The sequence below is a fragment of the Dermochelys coriacea genome, chromosome 1 (assembly GCF_009764565.3).
Source record: "Dermochelys coriacea isolate rDerCor1 chromosome 1, rDerCor1.pri.v4, whole genome shotgun sequence".
NCBI lineage: Eukaryota > Metazoa > Chordata > Testudines > Dermochelyidae > Dermochelys > Dermochelys coriacea.
In genome coordinates, this window is record NC_050068.2 from 255080711 (window position 1) to 255101684 (window position 20974).

Here is a 20974-nt window from a genome sequence, read left to right on the forward strand (position 1 = left end):
TTCTCTGCCTGTGCAATTGAGGTGTTTTGTGTGCGGGGATAGATCCAATCTTTCCTATCCTACATAGGGGCGGAAGGGGGAGAGGAGCCAAGGGTAGCTGGGAAGGGGATAGAGGGAGCCAGGAAGATGGTGGACACCAGAGTATTGGAAGGAGTCAGGGGCAGCCTGAAGGAGGGAGGTTGTTGTGGGGTGGGGTGACATAGAGCAGGTTGGATGAAGGAATGTGGGGTAGCCTACCTTATTCTGCCCCAGGCTCCTCCAGCCTGTTCCTCTCCTCGCCCTGCAGCAAGGACTTGGTCTAGCCATCAGTGCCTTCCTCTCCCAGCTGCCCACAGCGCTGTCTTGAAACCAGCAGGAGGGTGTTGAGTGTGGAGGTAGAGCAACAGTTTCTCTACCCTCAATGACAGCACCATAGCAGTGCCAGGTGGTGGAGGGGGTGAATTTCAGGGAAGCCCTGCTGTTCCTCTGCAGGCTTGCTGTGATTGTGGCTTTGCTGGGTGTATGACATCCTCCAGGCAGGGCTAGGGGAAATGCACTGTGGGACTGCTGAATGTGTGTCACATCCAGTGCATCATACATACCAGCTGTGTGTAAATTAATGCAAAATGTGGCCCCATAGTATCTAAATCCTTCAGCAATAGTTCCCATAAATCAGAGCGTTTATATGTGGCTGCAGTGATGTATGGGGCTGCTCCAAAGTTCTTTACTTGTCTGTAACCCTTGCCCCATTCATACCTGCTAACATCTGAAAGCTGTAAAGCTCCAGCGATTTGGAACAGAATCAGTGATAATAGTGCTGATGGCTGAGCTCTTATTAGCCCTAGCCAAAAGACCAGGGTCTATTCTCATACTCCTGGATCCTGGCATTCAATATAGTCAGTCACAGGACACAGCTACAGCCATTCCACTTGAGACACATGGCAGGGGTCAACAGAAATACTCGGAAGTAGTTGAAATCTTTTCTTGGGTGTAGTGATGGGAAATGACACTTCTGCCTTCAGACCTCTCACATGTGGAGTTCTCAGAGCTCAGGTCTCTCCTTGGTCCTATTCAATATTTATGTGCAGCCACTGGGAGAAATGATGAAACTTCTTGAGCTCAAGTGTCAACAATATACAGATAACACATCTCTGCTGTTTGCAGTTTATGGTAACTAAGGGTTAAAGCAGTGGGGAGTGCTCAGTAGCTCAACTATCTCCCCTCTCCCTGGCTTGAGGGAGCAGTACTTCCCAATAACTGCTTCTTTTCCTGGATGGGTGTGGTGAGAGTTCTCCCTCCTGTTTTAATCTACTTTAGCCATGGATGATAACTCCAGGATGATTGTCATCCCAACATGGGGCTGAGATCAGCATACATACGTGGAAGAGTTGGCAAAAGCTGAATCCTAGCAAGACAGAAATTATACCTCTGAGCAGAGAGAAATGATTTAGAGAGTTGGTCACCATGGTACAGCCCCCGCCAATTGAGGATGCATACTCACAGATCATCGAGACAGTCCGTCGTTCGGAGTTTGTCTGGATTTCTTGCTGGCACTATGCTCACTTATAGCAACAGCCACACAAAACATCTACAATCTTTGACCAGCTGGGAGATCAGGTCCCAGCTTTGCTGCTGATGAACTGACCATGAAAATGGTGTATCACCACCTATCTGGATTACAACAATGCATTCAATTTGTGGGTCAGAGCATCAACCTTGAGAAGACTGCAACTGGTGCAGAAGGCAGCCACATACCTCATCAGCACCACAGATTACCAAGAGCACCTCACCTCTGTGCTCTGCTGACTCACTACACTGTCCCACCCACAATAATGAGTTAAGTTTAAATATCTCAGTCCTTATTTTCAAAGTGGCCTAGGCCCAGAATACCTAAGAGACTATCTTGCCCTCTGGGACCGTCACTGTCATTGATGGCTCTATTCCTCAGGAACAATAGGATTGTCTACCTCAGGATTCAAGCTCATCTGGACACAAGACATGAGGGCCTTCTTTGCGGCTAGTCCCACACTGTGGAACTCTCTTGTGGAAAATAAGCACCATCATAAACCTATATGCCAGTCCAAATGCAAGGGGGCTGCTTTGATCTTGCTTAAAAACAACATATAGTGTAGCTTGGCTCTCTCACCAACAGAAGTTAGTCCGGTAAAAGATATTACCTCCCCCGCCTTGTCTCTCTAATATAGTGTAGGATGTTCATTTATTCCACGCCCAACATACACACATGCGCACACACACGATTTTCCCCTGGAGGTGAATGAAGAGCAACTACATTTGGTAGACATTAGTCTCCTTATTTAACTTTCTAATTCTGAAAGCCACTCAGATCCCATGGTGATGGCGCAGCATAAGAATCTGAATAGACTGGAATAAATAGAGACTGTGGGGGAGAAAAATATTGCCACTGGTTTTAACTGTTGTACTATACGTTGGGCAGGGGGAGCTCTTTGGAGGGACCAAATAAGATATTTTTCTATCTAATTAGGAACAGTTCCCCTTAATAGGGGTAGTTTGTTTATCTGTCTCTCTCCTTGAGTGTCCTTGTTCTTCCTACAAATTTTGACTAATCCTTTAACTCCAGCGGTGGCTCCTGCAATAATTAGGCACAAAAATGCCAACCCAGTATGTGGCTGCAAACAAACTCTGTGACAAAATCCAGCAGTCCCTTGGTGCAGATTATGCCAGAAGATGAAGGGAATGTGAATACTTAAAAGGCAGCATGCAGGTTTCCTGATGTGAATCTCAACCTATTTTGCCTACTTGATATCTGAGGCCAATAAAACTAAGGAATTATTTAAGTCTAGGCCTTTTTCAGTGTGGGGCCAGAACACACTTTGATTGTACTTGATGTAATATTCCATATACTTGAGTTCTGCAATGAAATAGTTGTTACAATACAGACAACATATTGTACAGAATTATAGTGGTTATGAGGGGTTTGAATTAATTATTCTTATTAGAGATGAGCTAGAAACTAACTCCTGCCCATAAACTTGGGGATTATTCAAAATCAGAAGCCTTATCCAAATTTTACAAATGGCTGCTGCCTTTATAAAGAGGCTAGAATATTAAAAGTACCGTAATTTGACATTTGAATCTGGATCCAAATTTTGTAGTTTCAGCACATCTTTAATAGGTTTGTCAGTATCTGTAACCCATTTATCCTCATTGTCTCCTTGACAAGAATGACATGTATATTGACATATATACACAATGTTTTTATTTCATTGTTTAATATGGATCCTGATTAAAATAATTTAAAAGATTTTTATTTTCAAATTTAAAAAAGTGACCCCTCCTCCACCTTTGGCAATAATTAAACTCAGTCTTCGCAAAGTGGTTGTGACTGAACTAATTTTGCCATTCCTGTTAGTGAAAACACTATAGTTTCTGGATAGCATTTACATTATGCTCTCCTTACCGTTATCAATATAATATTTCCACTCAGGAAACACCTGAGAAAAGGAGTGGTCACAAAGTTAAATCATGTTAATTATTAGTATTATTTGTTTTGTGATAGCATCTATGAACCCCAGTCATGGACCGAGCCCCCAGTGAGCTATGTGCTGTACAAACACAGAACAAGATAGCACTTTGTGCTGTACAAACACAAAAAAGATGGTTTTTGCCCCAAAGAGCATAAACTTTCCAAATAAATCATTATAATGAATTAAAATATTAAGATGCAAATAATTGTGGAATGTACCACAACTTTACAAAGTTATAGTCAAGCAAACAACATCTACAGACTTATTACCTTCTTTTTGCATTTTAGACAAAGGGAATGGTGAGCAGTCTCAAAGAGCCAAAACACCCAGATAACTTAATTGATAGAGAAGGGTTTGAGGCTTGCATCTCAGTTTGGGTAGTAAGGTTTTAGGTGCTCAGATATCATGATGATGATCATGGGGAGAAAAGAAAAATCCTAGATAGAAGTTTCTGGCCTTAGTTACACCGATGCAACATTATTGACTTCAGTTGACAGCAACATAATGTTCTGCTCTCCATTTCTTATAAATCAGTTGTTGCTTGAAAAAAAATTACATATATAAAGTAAAAATATTTAGAATATGTTTTCAATGGGTTTTTTAATCTCCAAAGCATTACAAAGTTTAAAAAGTTGACCACGACAGCCCACAACTAACTGTAATGATGAACCCAAAACCAAGTAATTAAAAAAACTTCTACAATATAGAGTAACATAAGCTGTGCCTAACACTGTTAAAATAGAAACACCTTGCCCATGCATTATCCATTAACCCAAACTTATTCAGACAACAAATAACTTATTTTTAGAGAGACAGCCAAGCTCTCTCTCAATCACATACTCCAAGTAAATATGAAAACAATTTTCAAGTCTTAGCTGCCAATATAAAATCTGACAGTTATGCTTTCATAATATGTGTAACCTTTCTGCCAGGTGGAGCCAGCAGCAACCAGGGCCGGGTTTAATATCTAGGGATTCCTTTTCAACAATACAACACAAAACTGGGTCGAGCCCCCACCCAATAACCTGGGAAAATTACACACCACCCTGGGCGCTTCTGAGAGGCAATACTTCCCCACTCGTAAGCACAGAGTCTGTGTAGAAAAGGAACTTTTAATGAAAGGAGAGAAGTCACCCAACATTACTTAGAGAAACTGCCACAAGCAGGATTCATAAACAAAACTGTGAGCAGGACACCCATACCCCACTCACTGTGGTTGTCCTTGGTCGGTGAGAACCAAGGGTTCAGAGGTGCATCTCTGTGAGTTCACCTTCCACCCGGGGAAGAAGACACCTGGCTTGCTCCATTATCTGAGCCCTTGTTCTTGGCTGGCCCCCCACCAGCCGCTGTTCCTCACCACCTGGCCGCCCCACCAGCCACTGTTCCTCGCCGCCTGGCCTCCCCCGCCAGCCGCTGTTCCTGGCCGCCCCGCCAGCCGCTGTTCCTCCCCGCCTGGCCGCCCCGCCAGCTGCTCCTGCAAGCCGACTGCTCGCCACTTTTGCTGGTTGCTCCTACTAGCCGACTGCTCACCACTTTTGCCAGCCATTCCCCACCAGCTGCCCGTCAGTTACCTTCTGCTGCCATCTGTCTCTCTGTTGTGACCTCTGTAGGTGAGTCTCTTAGTGATTTTTTAGCTCTCAGCAGGCAGGGCAGAAACTCTGCCACACCACAAGTGATTTCAGCTCTTATTGAGTATTTAAAATAAAAAAAGGCTCCTAATGAAGCCTATTTAGCTCTACCTTTGAATAGCTGGGAGAAATAAGTTAAACCAGACTGGGGACCATTAGGGGGAGAATCAACAGATCCTGGCTGGGATACCTGTCCCCACCCCTTTTACTTTCACAGGGGTCTGGCAGTCGAGCCCCAGCCTTAGTGAGTTCCTTTCAACTGAAGGTGACCCCTTAATCAGGACAGTTCTGCTTCCCTTTACTCATGCAATAAAGATAACAACATTTCACTACCCCTGCATTCGGATTTAAAATTTTTATTAAAGCTAATGTTAAAATTATATAATACACAGGTTAATGAAAAAGTGTCTGTACATCTGGATGTAGTGCTTAGATTACATTAGTGCAAAAGTACAAAATCTGGTTTAAACATCAAAAAATACATATAGTACATAATCTGCAATAACCCACATTTAGGTGAATAAATTTAACGATACAGTTAAGATATTAGAATCAGATTACTAAGGTACATCACTCATGAAAAGTTATACAGAGAGTTGGTTGTAGAAAGTAAATATAGGAATGGATGAGCATTTGGGATAGGTTGTCCCTTAGTAGATATAAACCATCAGAGAAGTATTTCAGTTACTTTGCGATTTCGCTTCTCATCGGCACTCCAACTCATTTTAGTGTTTTGTAACCCAACACCAGCCAAAGTTGATCACTTTTGAGCAACACAGCTCCTGTCTGCTGGATACCTTCCCAGAGTAGGGTGTGTTCATATAAATAAAGTTTGCTCCTGAAGTCTCGGCCCCCTCCCAGCTAGCTGTCAGAGGAGAACTCTTCAGACCCTGCTTATATCTGAATTTGGAAAAAACAGACAAGAGAAAGAATTTACCCTGCAAATAAGGGCACATTATACAGACAGACTGTTAGCTTTTGAACCCTTTCAGAAGTTTGAATAGTCCAGAGGATGATAAACTACCATGATGACCAAAAAAAAAACCCCTTGGCAGTGGCCACTTGCAAGTAATTAATGTTACCATGGTACTTACAATACAAAGCCACAATAATGTTAATTACTTGGAATGACAACATTATAATGATTTTGATAGTGACCACTGTAGAAGAAATATCTGTGAGGAATTAAAAAGGGATTTGGAGAGAAATATGTCATAGTGCATTTTAAGTTGAATAATATAGCCTCTGCAGCTTTTAAAATATAAGGTTTCACCTGCACCTAATTTTCTCCTTCCTTACAGTGGCCATTGTATGTTTGACCCAAGAAAGGGAAAGGAACTGTTGGAACGTGTTGATTCAGTGCAATTTAGAGCACAAATAAGAGGAAGTTCATATCATAGAGTATCAGGGTTGGAAGGGACCTCAGGAGGTCATCTAGTCCAACCCCCTGCTCAAAGCAGTACCAATCCCCAATTTTTGCCCCAGATCCCTAAATTGCCCCCTTAAGGATTGAACTCACAACCCTGGGTTTAGCAGGCCAATGCTCAAACCACTGAGCTATTCCTGTTGAACAAGAGGGCATTGATCAATACGTGTAAATTTGTGGAAAATCTGGTGCTAGGTGTGAACGTAAATTGGGGGCTCCAAGCAGCCTGGACATCCTTTGAGGCTGCTGACCCATAGAAAATTGGTGATCTTTACATTATAGGTATGGAGGTGGCATTTTATTCAGAGGAAGTACTCTTTGTCATTAGGCAGCCTCCTGAGCCTGCCTCCTTCCAAGGACTAGACTCTTAGAATTTGTCTGACGTAGTTGTTGTACAAGAAGTGACGTCCTAACACACGTGACCAGTCCTTCCCTGACTAGCAGGTAATCAGCCAGCCAAGGAAGAAATTCTAAAAGTGTTATGTGGGCTGCAGAATTGCAACCATTCCAGAGCTATCAGCAAGGGAAACGAGAAGGAATCTGCTGGTCAGCCAAAGATTCCCAGCTCCTCCCAAATCCACAGTGCCACTGTAAAACAGCAGTGGGGCTTTTACATCATAGCTGGTGACTTAAGGCAGGAGTCCCCGCCACACTCTCGTTTTCATTCATGAGTAGTGGCATGAGAGATCCACCAACCCTCAGACAAATGAAAGGATTTTAATTTAATTAAAAGAAAAGTCATAGGAACTTGTCACTTATCTGTGTTAGAACAACACAGGGAGGTTACTCCATCCCTGAGCCTGCTCCCGTGGTCTCGACAGCCCCAGAAGGAGATGGGCAGGAACAAAAAGCAGATGAAAGATAGAGTAGTGAGTAAGGTTTTGTAACTCCTTTATGCGTAAGCAGATGTGGATTTATTTGGAGGTGGCTGGTTCGTTGCAACAGACTGACCTTGCCTTACAATAGGATGTCCTGCCATACAGCTAACATCTGTGTCCTGTGCAGTTTGGAAGGCTATAAATACTTCTGGGGGGAAAGAGCTATAAATTGGCCAGGCAGTTGGGCTGTTTGGTTCTATTTGCATTGGCATTTCAGTCACACTTAGGGAAAGACTTCTATTTCTATGAACACACAATTTCACATGTCATTACCCTTAAAAGCATTCTTGAAAATATAGCCCTATATGTTTAGCTTTCTTAACCATTCCTTGTAAGTCGTATTTTTCAAGATTTTTAGTATTTTATCCATCCTTTCCTGACCTCTCTGAATCATCACCATATTTCCTGGAGCAGTGTGCAAACCTTGTATAATATGCCGTGTACAGGCTCACTTACCTCCTTAATTTTACATTCTCTTCTATTTGGTTCCTATGCTGTGTCCATTACTGTAGTGTCTTTCTCTGTTAAACTTGTGTTTATATAACGTAATATTGACCTCAATCCTGCTGCATTTATTCATGTGAATAGTCCCACTGATTTCAATGGGACTATACAGCTACTTGTATGAGTGAGAACTGCAAGATTGGGCTCAATACTGTGTTTCCTTGGGGTTTGTTTTGTTCGCTTTTGTTCGTGTAGAGTTTTAGGGTTTTTTTTGGTAAAATATTACACTTCCCTTTCCATTTTCCAGCTACTATATCATCCATATGTCATTTTTTTGCACTATTACTAATGTTCTCCTATTCTGTACTTGTTTTTCGCTCTGTCTCTAAGTCTGACTTTGTATTTATCCTCATTGAATTTCATTTTTTTCCAACCTACTCATCACTCTCGCTTTTCAAGATCTTGTTACATTTTCTCCTCAGAAGCGTTTACCCTTCCCCACATCCTGCTTTTTTAAAAATCACTCCCCAATTTGACCATTTATCTACTCTTTCCTCCAGGCCATGAGTCAAAATATTAAATACTGTCTGTGGGATTCTAGCAGATATTTCTCTCTGCTTCAGCAGCTGGAACCAGAATCCCCACTAGCCGTGGATGCAGCAATGCACTAGTGATGGATCCTCTGTAGGATACCACAAGGCATTGAACCATCAATAATCACACAGAGCTTGTTTTTTTCTAATCAGTTTTGTGCTCACCTTATGGTAGTTCTGCCAGTTCCCATTTCTCCAGTTTTCCTTCAGGAATATTTTATCACTATGTCTCAGGAAACAGTAGGTGTTTAGATTTGAGCAACAGCCCCAAGCAAAGAATGGTGTATAATGTGCACTACAGAGTAGCCCCCAGAGTCAAATATGACTCAGAGACACACCTCAGAGTCACTATTATTATTGTTGTTGTTGTTTATTTTATTATTTATTCTATTATTTTATTTATATTATTGTAGCACCAAAGAGCCCTAGTCATGGACAGAGACCCCATTCTTTCCTGGCTGCCTCCTTGTTATAGAGCAGTGAGAATTTGCCGATGGCCTATATCAAGAGTAAATTATGACCTCCACCCTTGTGCTGGGTCCGGTGCGCTGGCCAGCTGTTAGGGAAATGGACCCCAGGTTTCAATCTCCTATTCTGGGGAGGAATAACTGGGGAGGAATAACTAACTCCTACTCCCCCAGACTCCAGGTCTTGTAACCCACATAGGGATGTAAGAGAAGTTTGTACTCCTCCTTATTGCCTTGTGTGAGAGTATAGTGCAATTCATACCTAATCCTTTTATGAAGAAGCCCATTTAGTAATAGTTTGCATGCACCAAACTAAATTGACTTCAGTGGAGCTGTTCCTGTGTATACCAGCCTTGAATTTAGCCTGTTGAATATTTAGTTTGCCTATTATATGCATATATGTGTAAATGGTGAAGAAATAGTTTAATGTAAGCAGTAATTCCTGGTGGCAGATGCTTTTGCAGGTTTTAGATATTTTCTAAATCTTTCTGTGGCTGTTTGTCAGCCATTTGGACCATATTCTGTTAGGCCTGAAAAATCTGAAAATGTTCAGCTAAAATTTAGAAGTTCACAATCTCCTACAAATATGTTGAACACCCAGTCTCCCATAGTATCTTTTTAATAAATATTATATTATGTTTATATTTATTGCACATGCAATCACTAGCATTTTATGCTATGATGTTATGAGTAGGGCCCTACCAAATTCACGGCCATGGAAAAACGCATCACAGACAGTGAAATCTGGTCTCTCCCCATGAAATCTGGTCTTTTGTGTGCTTTTACTGTATACTATGCAGATTTCACGGGGGAGACCAGCGTTTCTCAAATTGGGGGTCCTGACCTGAAAGGGAATTGCAAGGAGGTCGCAAGGTTATTTTAGGGGGGTCGCAGTATTGCCACCCCTACTTCTGCGCTGCCTTCAGAGCTGGACAGTCAGAGAGTGGCGGCTGTTGGCCAGGTGTCTAGCTTTGAAGGCAGCACCCACCAGCAGCAGCGCAGAAGTAAGGGTGGCAATACCATACCATGCCATCCTTACTTCTACACTGCTGCTGGTGGCGACTCTGCCTTCAGAACTGGGATCCTAGCAAGCAGCCACCACTCTCCAGCTGCCCAGCTCTGAAAGCAGTGCCGCTGCCAGCAGCAGTACAGAAGTAAGAGTAGCAGTACTGCAACCCCCCCTACAATAACCTTGTGACCACCCCACAACTCCTTTTTGGGTCAGGACCTCTACAATTACACCACCGTGAAATTTCAGATTTAAATAACTGAAATAACGAAATTTACTATTTTTAAAATCCTATGATTATGAAATTGACCAACATGGACTATTAATTTGGTAGGGCCCTTGTTATGAGTAACAAATGCAGCTGTAGTTTGTGCCAAACATGTGGCATACTGTGTGAACTAGTAAAGCAGCAATTGCTCCCAGGGATCTCAGTGTCATTGACTTGAATCCTGCATGTTTGTGCTTTTTAAAATTGGCTCAAACTATTGTGCAAAGACAGTATTATTATGGATTTGCTTTTCAACCCGTGTTGTAAGCATATTATTCCAGGAGAATCTGTTATTGCCATTATTTGCTATTTTCTGTGATTGTGTGCTCTGCAGTAGTCTTAAGTAATCTTACAAATTCATTGTTGTGATAAAGTTTCATTCTTGTGCCATTGAGTAATGATGGAACTGTCCAGTGCTTATTTTGTCTGCATCAATTTTTTAGTTCTATGTAGATGTCCTAAAATCGGGGGGATTATGGGGCTTTCTCTTTGTACATACTGTAATGAGTAAATCTCTTTGTAATGTTCTCTGGTGTGTTTTACTGTTGTATAGTTTCAAACAGCACTACATTAAAACACATTAGGGAACCTTTAGTGTGCACCAGCGGGGTCTACACAGACCAATTAATGCGGAACACGTGAGTGTGCTTTAGAAATCACATCCCCCCAGTCTGCATTACTGCTGTGTAGATGAGCCCTTAGATACAAGTAACCATTTCTGTTGGTTTTGGTGGGTTTTTTGTAAAAACACTGATTTAATTTTTTGTGGGGGAAGGTGGCTAGGTGTTGGTGTTTATCAGTTAAAACCTAAAATCAAAAACCCTAATCATATATTATGTAGAAGTATACATTCTCTATTATATTATTCTATATTCTGTACAATGAAAATTGTTATATAGGTGCCAAAGATTTATTATCACTTTATTTTGATATTTATTAAGTAATTTATTAGAATAAAAATACTCCTAGACCTACATTTGGCATTTTCCCTTTTGATCCTTATTTACACTCTTCATTCCCAATTGCTCCATTCCTTACTGACTTGCTGTTAGTGGAAGGCTTTAGAACTCAAGTGGTGCTGTCCCTTACAACTATACAGCAGAGTACAAGCCAAAGAGTGCTGAGAAATTGGACTCCACACCCCACCCCTTCCCAAACACGTATCAGCGTGAAAGAAAAATACATCTATTCCTTAACAAGATGAGGCTGAGTTGTGTAACAATCAGATATGAAATGCCTGTCTTCTCTGAATTTGCAGCTTCAAATCCTGACTGGATACACCCAGCCCCCCTTCATCCTTCTGAGTTAGATACATTGAGCTTCCCACAGTTTGCTGCTTGAGGATCTTTTGAATAAGATCGTAAAAACTGATGTCTTAACTATTTGGTGTGAACGTTGAAGATTCCATGGCACTGCTTGTAAGGGTGGGAAGTTTGTCCTGGTTACCTGGCCAAAATTGCTGTCCTCCTCTTCTGATGCGCAGTGTGCTGAACACTGGTTGTCCTCGAGCTGTCACCTTCTGCCCCGGAAAGGGTTATCTTTTAGCAGAGCTGAATTCATATCATTTGTGAAGCCTTTGGAATGATACTTTATTATTTTTGTTGAAGCATCTATGATTAAAGTCCATCTCCATCCAGGGCCAGACCCAAAGCCCCTTGAAGTCGATGGGAATTTTGCAGGGGTCACAAGGTTTGGACTGTTCCCTGGGTGAGGAGAACTAATGTGCAGTTAGAACAATATACCTGGTTTTTCCTAACACACATAAGTAGGAGAAAATAGAAAAGATGGACTAAAAGCTACCTTTCAACTGACTTAAAGTAAACAACATGAACAATAAAAGCCATTAACTTGCATTAGCATTTCACATTCAGTGCTTCAGCTGGTTCAAAGGAATATCAAGAGGGCAAAAAGAGGGTGACAGTGTGAGAGTGGTGAGCGGGGGACCTGCGTCATTCAAAGGTAAAGTGAAACAGTGATGCCATAAATGATGGTGTCTGTCCTTTGATTGTTCTCTGATGTAGCTATTTCTCACAATTCACAGAATCGACGACTGCTTCTGTGCTTCTCGAAAACTGGATGCAATAGCCACAGAAGCTAAATTCAAGCAGGATCTGGGATTCCGAATGCTGAACTGCGGCCGAACGGATCTAGTTAAACAGGCCATATCTTTGCTGGGGCCAGATGGAATTAACAGCATGAGTGAACAGGTACAAAATTTAACTTTAAAAGCCAGGAGTTGTGACTATTTATTTAAGAAAACAACCTTCCAACACTCTAACTTCATAAACAGATGGCTCTTAACTTAATCCTTTTTCTCTGTTACTTACTGTTACTAAGACTCCATCAGGTGCACATTCAGGCTAAACTTGGGCCCGTAGGAATTATGGATTCTTTTCTTTAGTGTTGAGGCAGATATAGCACATAAGTTAGCGTAAACTTTTTAAGTTAAATCGATTCAGGAGAAACTATCAGAAGGTCATAGGAGTGCCTGGAGTCAATCTGAATACATAATTGACCCTGGCTTGTGAACAATAGTGCCAATTAGGATGCTGGTTTTTGTGATGTGGACATCTTTCCAATACAAACTGGTCTGAGGTTCACAACACATTTCAATGGACCACCAAACCCCTGTCAAGTGAATGTTAATAATGTTCACTTGCATATTGAAATAGGCCCCAATTTGAACTAGTGATCTGGAGACAGAAATCTCCATATTTCATTACTGTTTAGTCATCTTATCTTTTGGGTGGTGACTTACAGATAACATGGGAAATACTAAGGATTACTACAACAAAAGGGAAGTCTCTGTAAAGTGTACAGCTTTATCCAGAAGTAAATTTGCCTCCATGACTGCCCACCAGTGGAAACTTTGGACTGTGAAGCTCATGAGGTTGTTCCCAATTCTCAAGCAGGAAATATTGACACTTTAGCAGCCATGGACAGTGCTTCATCCTTTTGAAGTAGAGTTCCATGTAGTTTACTGTGGGTGGATCTTTATTGTAAGACCTTAAGAATTGAGGTTCCCATCTGCTCTGCAAAAATATTAAAGATCCTGTTGTCCTTAGCCAAAAGTTCCCATTTTGCTTCCAGTTCTGCAGTACACTGTTTGGCAGGGGGCAGCCAGCTTCCACCCCAGAGATGGTTGCATTTGACCAGTGCTGTATGATTATAATATAAAAGAAGGCTGAGAGGAGATATGATTGCTATCTATAAATATATCAGAGAGATAAATACCATGGAGAGAGAAGAATTATTTAAGCTTAGTACCAATGTGGACACAAGAACAAATGGATATAAACTGGCCATCAGGAAGTTTAGACTTGAAATTAGACAAAGGTTTCTAACCATCAGAGGAGTGAAGTTCTGGAACAGCCTTCCAAGGGCAGCAGTGGGGGCAAACTACATATCTGGCTTCAAGACAAAGCTTGATAAGTTTATGGAGGAGATGATATGATGGGATTGCCTAATTTTGGCAATTAATTGATCTTCGACTACTAGCGGTAGATATGCCCAATGGCCTGTGATGGGATGTTAGATGGGGTGGGATCTGAGTTACTACAGAGAATTCTTTCCTGGGTTTTTGGCTGGTGAGTCTTGCCCACATGCTCAGGGTTTAGCTGATCGCTATATTTGGGGTCGGGAAGGAATTTTCCCCCAGGGCAGATTGGAAGAGGCCCTGGGGGTTTTTTTGCCTTCCTCTGTAGCGTGGGGCACGGGTCACTTGCTGGAGGATTCTCTGCAACTTGAAGTCTTTAAACCACTATTTGAGGACTTCAATAGCTCAGACGTAAGTTAGAGGTATGTTACAGGAGTTGGTGGGTAAGATTCCGTGGCCTGCGTTGTGCAGGAGGTAAAACTAGACAATCATAATGATCCCTTCTGACCTTAGTCTATGATTGTTAAATGCTTTGGGATGAAAGGCTCTATAGAAATGTAAAATATTAGAATCGGAGACCTGTAAGGCTAAAAGGGACCTCAAGAGATTATCTAGTCCATCACCCCACACTTAGGCAGGATTAGGTATAGCTAGAAGATCCCTGATGGGTGACAGTTCTAATAGCTTTAGTTTGATAGAACACTGACCTATAACATTAATTAGTTAACATTGATAAAGTGCTTTGTAAGTGTGAAGTACTCTGTAAGTACTAACTATTACTGTTATTTTTATATCATGGAGTTCATTCCATGGTTAGTATGTTATAGTACTTTTAAATTATTATTATTTTAAATAATTCTACACCTTGAAACTTTTCATAGAAAAATTGCTGTGCTCCAAGGATTCAGTCCTGCAAAGTGCTGCTCCATATGGCCTGATCCATCAAAGCACTTAATCATCTGCTTAACATTAAAGTGATGCTTATGTGACATTTGACTTAAGCATGTGCTTCAATGCTTTGCCAGACCAGGCCAAGTGAGTCTGCATCTTGCAGGAATGAGCTGCCAGTGACTTGAATATTGAAAGAACAACTTTTTCATGTTGCCAAAAAAAACAAATTCCCTGTGTGCTAATTGCATGTGTTTATTTATTATTTGTTGAGCACTAATTATGTGCTCATTAAAAATCCATTCCTCCCACATACGAAGTGAGAGGTCTCATGCAATGATACAGAGCAAGCCTGAGCTACAGAGCAAACCTCCAGGAAGGGCATATGTAAAAACAGAAGTGAGAAGAGCTGCAGAATGGGGCTGATCAGAATCTCAAATTAACTTTTAGGCCCCCATCCTGCAATGTCTAGGGTGAAATCTTGCCCCCATTTTAATCAGTGGCAAAACTCCAGTTGGCTTCAGTGGGTCCAGATCTCACTTGAAGTGTGCAGACTGCTGTGCTCAGACAGAGCCCGATTCAAGTCAGTAGTGTGGTGCAGCAGTCTGTGCATGTGCTGTGTCTTGCAGGTCAGGTCCACATTTGTTTTGTTAATACTTTTCTGTCAAATTTTAACTTTTAAATTTGATTTGCTCCTTGTGTTAAGTATTTATTCTTTTAAATTATGTTTTTTTAACCTATGTTCTAAAAATTATCCCCAGTTATCAAAATTCAACGCTCACATCCTTTTTTTGTGAGACATACGGCCTGATCCTATGCAGCTTACTATTGGCTTGACCATAGGCTCCTGATGTCCAAGGGGACTTTTACTGTTGACTGCAATAGGAGCAAGATCAAGTCCTATTTGAGTGTGATCTGTACTCACCCAAATATTCTTGTTGACTTTAGTGCAGCTGCCAGACAGAATCAGGATTATTCACATGAGTAATGGGATCATGACCCCCATTTCTACAGTTATTAATAATATATATATATTTAAAAGCACATCTTTCTCAACAGCAAATCAAGGACTTGATCCTGCTAAGTGCCCACTGATTACAGTGGTCATTGCAGATGCTCCTCACCTCGCAGCATCAGGCCCGACATTTTATTTTTATTTTTATTTTTACTAAAAGACACCTGCCCCAAAACGCAACAAACCTCAGCCTGGAAATAGAGGCTTTTTCCTCTCAGGAAAACGTGAAAAAAAGTTTAATTCAGCAAAAATGCTGGAGCTCAGTTCTTGCTAGAGAGAACAGTGCAGTGGCTCAGCTTCTGCCCATTCTGACCACCTCATTTGTCTCTGTAAATAATTTCGCTCTACAGCAAGGGACAGATTAAGCAGAAAGTGTGTGATCATGTGACAGGAAATTTATATGGGACCATAAGACAGACAATAGACATGTAGTAGAGGTACCATGGTCCAGTGGTAAACTTACCATGGAACAAGCACACTCTTGATTGATCCTCCCCCGCTTTTATTTAATAAATAGCTTTTTGTGCTGTAATTTTGGTAAATTTAATTATACTATCCTGATTTCATCTAGACTTATTTCCATTGCCAGAATAACACTAACCTTAAGGGAAATGTTGATCAGCTGCAATGGGTATTCCAGACTAATACAAATTGCAGTCTAGAGTTTCTGTAGTGAAGAGTCGGCTAATCTACTTTTCATAGGGCAGCATATCCTTAGAGCTAGCAACTTCCAACAATGCTGTCTGGCATTTCATTTAAAATTAAGTAATTGTTTAGGACTTTGTACAAAGCTTCTAGATTTCCAACTGCTAACAATGCTGACAGTGAATAGACGGAGCCCAAGTCTAACATATCTAAAGGGAGTTCATTATGTTGTTAAAGAGATACTGTCAAGAAGTATAGACTCAACTTCTAGGTTTTAAAAAACAAGAGTTACAAAAACCTTAATATGAATGGAAATGTTTTCATTTGTTATTTTTTAACTGCATTGGAAATCTTATTGTTTTGGATTTAAACGTTCCCCTACTATTGGGAGCCCAAAGACAACATTGTTCTTTATTTAGAATACAAGAACTAGGAAATGAAACTGACAAATCTGATTTCATTGTGTTGAGTAAAAGGCAGAAAGGAAACAACATAAATGATAACAGTAACTTAGATTTTTAAAATGTTCAGCTTTTAATAATATTAAAGGGTTGTTCGTAACAGAGGTAAGATTTTGTTAAATATTTAGTGTTTATCTTGACAATATACATTTAAAGCACTAACTCTTTTTTTTAAAAAGATTCTATTATAAATTTGTCAATTCCTTTGTTTTTTTTAATTCCAAACAATGAATAGGGCATGACTCCACTGATGTATGCTTGTGTCAGGGGTGATGAGGCTATGGTGCAGATGCTACTAGATGCTGGTGCAGATTTGAATGTTGAGGTGAGGACATTTTATTATGATTACAACTTTGATTTCTTTATTTGTTTATATCTCAGACAGCCATTTAAAATTATAGCAGAGGAGGAAAACCCCAAGGCATTTAAAAATGAAATTCTATTACCAAAAGCATTAACATTTGAAATCAATATTGAAATGATCACAGCACTTATCAGGGCACCTCAGTATTGGGATCCATTGCGCTTAAAGGGTCAATTTGTCAGTGATTTACACCCAATGTAACAGAATCGATTTTGCTGGAATTGCACAGTGTAAATTAGCATAGAATATAGCCCCAGAACTTTAAATGTAAGCTCTAGTTCAGGAGTCACAATTCTAATGAAAAGGATGGGACTTCCTGAATCGCAGATGAGTTAAAATAGAGAGGTCAAGGCAGCACACTGTTCAAATGCCCCTGTCCCCAAGTTTGAGAACTTTTATACATTGAGCTGTCCATCTACTGCCCAACAGCACACAAGTAGTATAAGGTACATTGTTGTGTTTTATAAAATGGCTTTGATGAAAGCTGGTGGACGAAGGAGGCTTCCAACATGTAAATATCTCTTGGTGAATATATGTAACAAACATACAGTCTGTCCACCAAACAGATTGTTATGCCACTCCATGCAACACAGGTATGTAAGTTTTTAAAGAGACATTTAAAATACATGAAGAATTATTTGTCATGTTTGTAAATACTTATCATTTCAGTTTGTTGAGGTCATGAATAAATTAAACTGTCTGATTCACTTATCTGTGTTCCATCCGTTCTGTCTGGATTTAGGAAAGCTGTCATTAAAGTGTAATTGCTACTTTCAGTGAGACATTTTATTTTGTTTGTTTGTTTTAATTTGATTGAAAAAAGGATAATGGATGGTGTGGGCATTAGGGGCAGGACACAATTTTTCACCTGTAAGTCACCACTTTGACTGACAGTCGTTACTATCTGATTGCTGTTCGGTGGTTTATTTGAAATCAGTTGTTGATTTCAGCTCAGTTCAGTTCCTAGTGGAACAAACCCCCCTCCCCCAAATCAACCATCAGTTGGCAAAAATTATCCCCCTTCATAGCAGTCGCAATAAAGAGGCCAAAGATTTGACAGGCATGGAGACTGACCTGTCCTGCAACCCAGGGTGTCAAACACCTGGCCTTCTGAGTTGATCTCTTATTTTCTGGCCCCCATTAACAAATTCAGATGCTGCAGAATGCAACTTTTCATTTCAAATAAAAAGGGAGTTCAGTCCTTGTGGCTGTGTAAATAACCTTCTAAACTTGGACTACATATAAATTTAAGCAGAATTGTGTTCCTGAGTCTGAAGACAACCTGAACCAATAGCTTTCAGAGGGATGTGACCCTCCATGGTTGATCTCAAAGGAAAGTTCTCACTAAAATCAAATCATGACACTTCAAGAGTAAGATATTCAAATAATTAAGGTGTGCAGTTATACAGCTAATTTGTATATACAGTTACCCCAATAATGTGTGCAAATTGGGTGATTACATGAATCTAGGCCAAATAAACAAAGAGTGAAATAAGTGTTCTTGAAATTGCCCTGTATATTTTTTCCCCACTTTGCTTTGCTAAATAAAAGTTTTGGCCCAAATCTCCAAAAGTGACCTCTAATTCGGGATGTCTCTGCTCTTGAATATCCCCCAGTTTAGACTCCAGGGACTGATTCCTGATATGCTGAGTACCTAAAACTCACATTGAAGTCAGTGAGAGGTGTGGCTGTGTTTACCAAATGTCAGTGTCAGGCCTTAGAGGGGCACTCAGTGTTGATCTAACTCTGCTCCCATTAAAGTCAGTGGTAAAACTCCCATTGACTTCAGTGAAAGTAGAGTTACCCCAATGGTAAGTGCTTTTGAAAAGCCCAACCTAGGTATCTTAAAAAAAAATAAAGGAACCCAAATGTAGAGGATGTTCTAGAAAATCTCGGCCTTGGTGTCTACATAAGGGCATATTTTACTCTTATTTTTCAGTGAGAACTCTGCTGTGGATTGAGGGTAGCACATGAGTCTAAATTTGTAGACAGGGCTCACAGATCATAATTGAAGATTTAATTTGGCTCTGTCCACAGAATGAATTTGACTCCCCTGCTCTAATCCCTAGAGGGGTGTTTGCCTGTGCTGTAATTGTTTTGTAGAAAATTAGAGGACTTGAATCTCCAGGGTTATCAATCCCACTCTATTCACAAGCACTAAATTCACTAAAAAGAATTAAAATTTAAAATATAAAATAAAATGTTAATACTTGCATTTCCTCAGGAGTTCCCTGAGCTTTTCTGTGCCAATACCAATCCACGTGAGATGGGATGTAATTAGCTGGTACATGGTTACATTTAGGGACTAGTTTATCCTGAACCAAGCCTGTTCATTCACCTGGTCTACGGCTAGTTCTCCCTCTACTGGTGGGCCGGAGCTGCTTGACCCCATTCATTACACAGTGCTCCCAGGTTCTGAGAAGTCACAGGCCTAAGTTTAGACTTCAGCACATTTCTTCTGGTGTTAGAGCTCTGTGTGTGCAGAGCAGAGCAAAGTGATTTCAGGAACTCAAGGTTTCTCTTTGGCCGGGGTGGATGACACAGCCAACTGTCTCATGCAGCTCTCCTCAGCTGGCAAACCACGACTGCCACACCAGCTACTACCTCTCTGCCCTCACCCCTGATATTAGCCCTGGGGATGACTAGCAGGACGTTATGTCAGAAGCTTGGCCATGATGGCTGCTGATGCAGCCAAGCATCTGACGCCGAGCACATAAGATGGCGAATGTAAAACTCCCTGCCTTTCGCAGGGTAGCTGGCCAATGCTTCGGTCAGTCCAACTTCAGTTCTTCTACCGGTGCTATTTTACCATGGACTAATAATAATATTAATTAATTAATTAATACTTTGCATTTCAGTGTCATGCTCCATCCAAGGATCCCAAAGTGCTTTATAACCTTTCATTAAATGTTACTATCCCTGTGAGTTGCATCATATTAAAGATGGGGAAACTGAGGCACAGATAAATTACATCAGTTGCCCAAAGTCAAGATTAGAGGCTTTAAATATTGATGCTTAGTGGGTGGAAGGACTGATATGCAAATGAAAGGGTTTTTTGTTTAAAGAAAACAGTTTTTAGTTATTTGGGGCCCGGTACACCTTTAGATTTAACTAGAAGGGGAGAAAGTAATAAACAGATTTTTTAAATATCTTCTAAATGGTGCTAGACTCCATCCATTTTAAACAGTGTTCTGCTTTCAGTCAAGGAACAGCAACATGGGTTACATGTCTTTAAACTTGAGACCAGGGATGAAATCCTGGCCCCATTGAGGTCAATGGCAAAACTCCCATTGATTTCAGTAGAGTCAGGTTTTCACTCCAGGATTTTTGAGAAACTCAGAATGCTATGAAACAATCCCAGGAGCAGGGAAGAATGAGTGGGCATAATATGAAGCCCACTGAAGTCAATAGGAAGTGTCCCTAAATGTAACCATCCTGACAGAGCCCCCTCACATCTCCACCTCCTCAGTGAGCGTTGGCATAAGCCCTAGTGCAAATTTTGACTCTGTAAAAGTTGCTGGGGGGCAGTGATTTAGAGGGAACAATAGCAGTTGGAAAAGAGACTTTATTTGCTATGAGCTTTGATCAATCTCTCAGTAAACAGCATGAAAAATTCTAGTGGAAGTAAATTTTTCCTAAGTAAAAACTCTGCTGGAAAAAATATATAGAACCAATCATTTTCTGAGTTTTTTTTTCCATCACTTATACCCATGTGATATTTTTTTCTATCACTTATACCCAGCTTTCAGGCAGGTTGAGTTTTATTATTTAAAGCTCTTTGAAGGCCATTTTAAAATAAAATAACTTCAATTTGTTTATAGGTTGTCAGTACTGCTCATAAATATCCATCCGTCCACCCCGAGACCCGCCATTGGACAGCTCTGACATTTGCTGTGTTGCATGGACATATTCCTGTAGTTCAGGTATTACTGTATTTCCCTACCTGCATCTCACTTTTTATTTATCCGGTTGGGTTATAATCTGCATCCATCTCAAGACTGTTACCCCTCTCATATTCATATTGGTT

General features: G+C 40.7%; 1 protein-coding gene across 2 annotated transcripts in view; it reads left to right on the plus strand.

Annotated features, from left to right (window-relative positions):
• BTBD11 (BTB domain containing 11) overlaps nt 1–20974 on the plus strand; it is a 269640-nt gene that overhangs the window by 200300 nt on the left and 48366 nt on the right. For both annotated transcript variants that reach the window (XM_038403493.2, XM_038403518.2), the window contains exons 5-7: nt 12240–12405; nt 16819–16908; nt 20769–20870. In XM_038403493.2, the coding sequence (XP_038259421.1) occupies nt 12240–12405; nt 16819–16908; nt 20769–20870 (358 nt within the window). The remainder of the gene's footprint in view (nt 1–12239; nt 12406–16818; nt 16909–20768; nt 20871–20974) is intronic.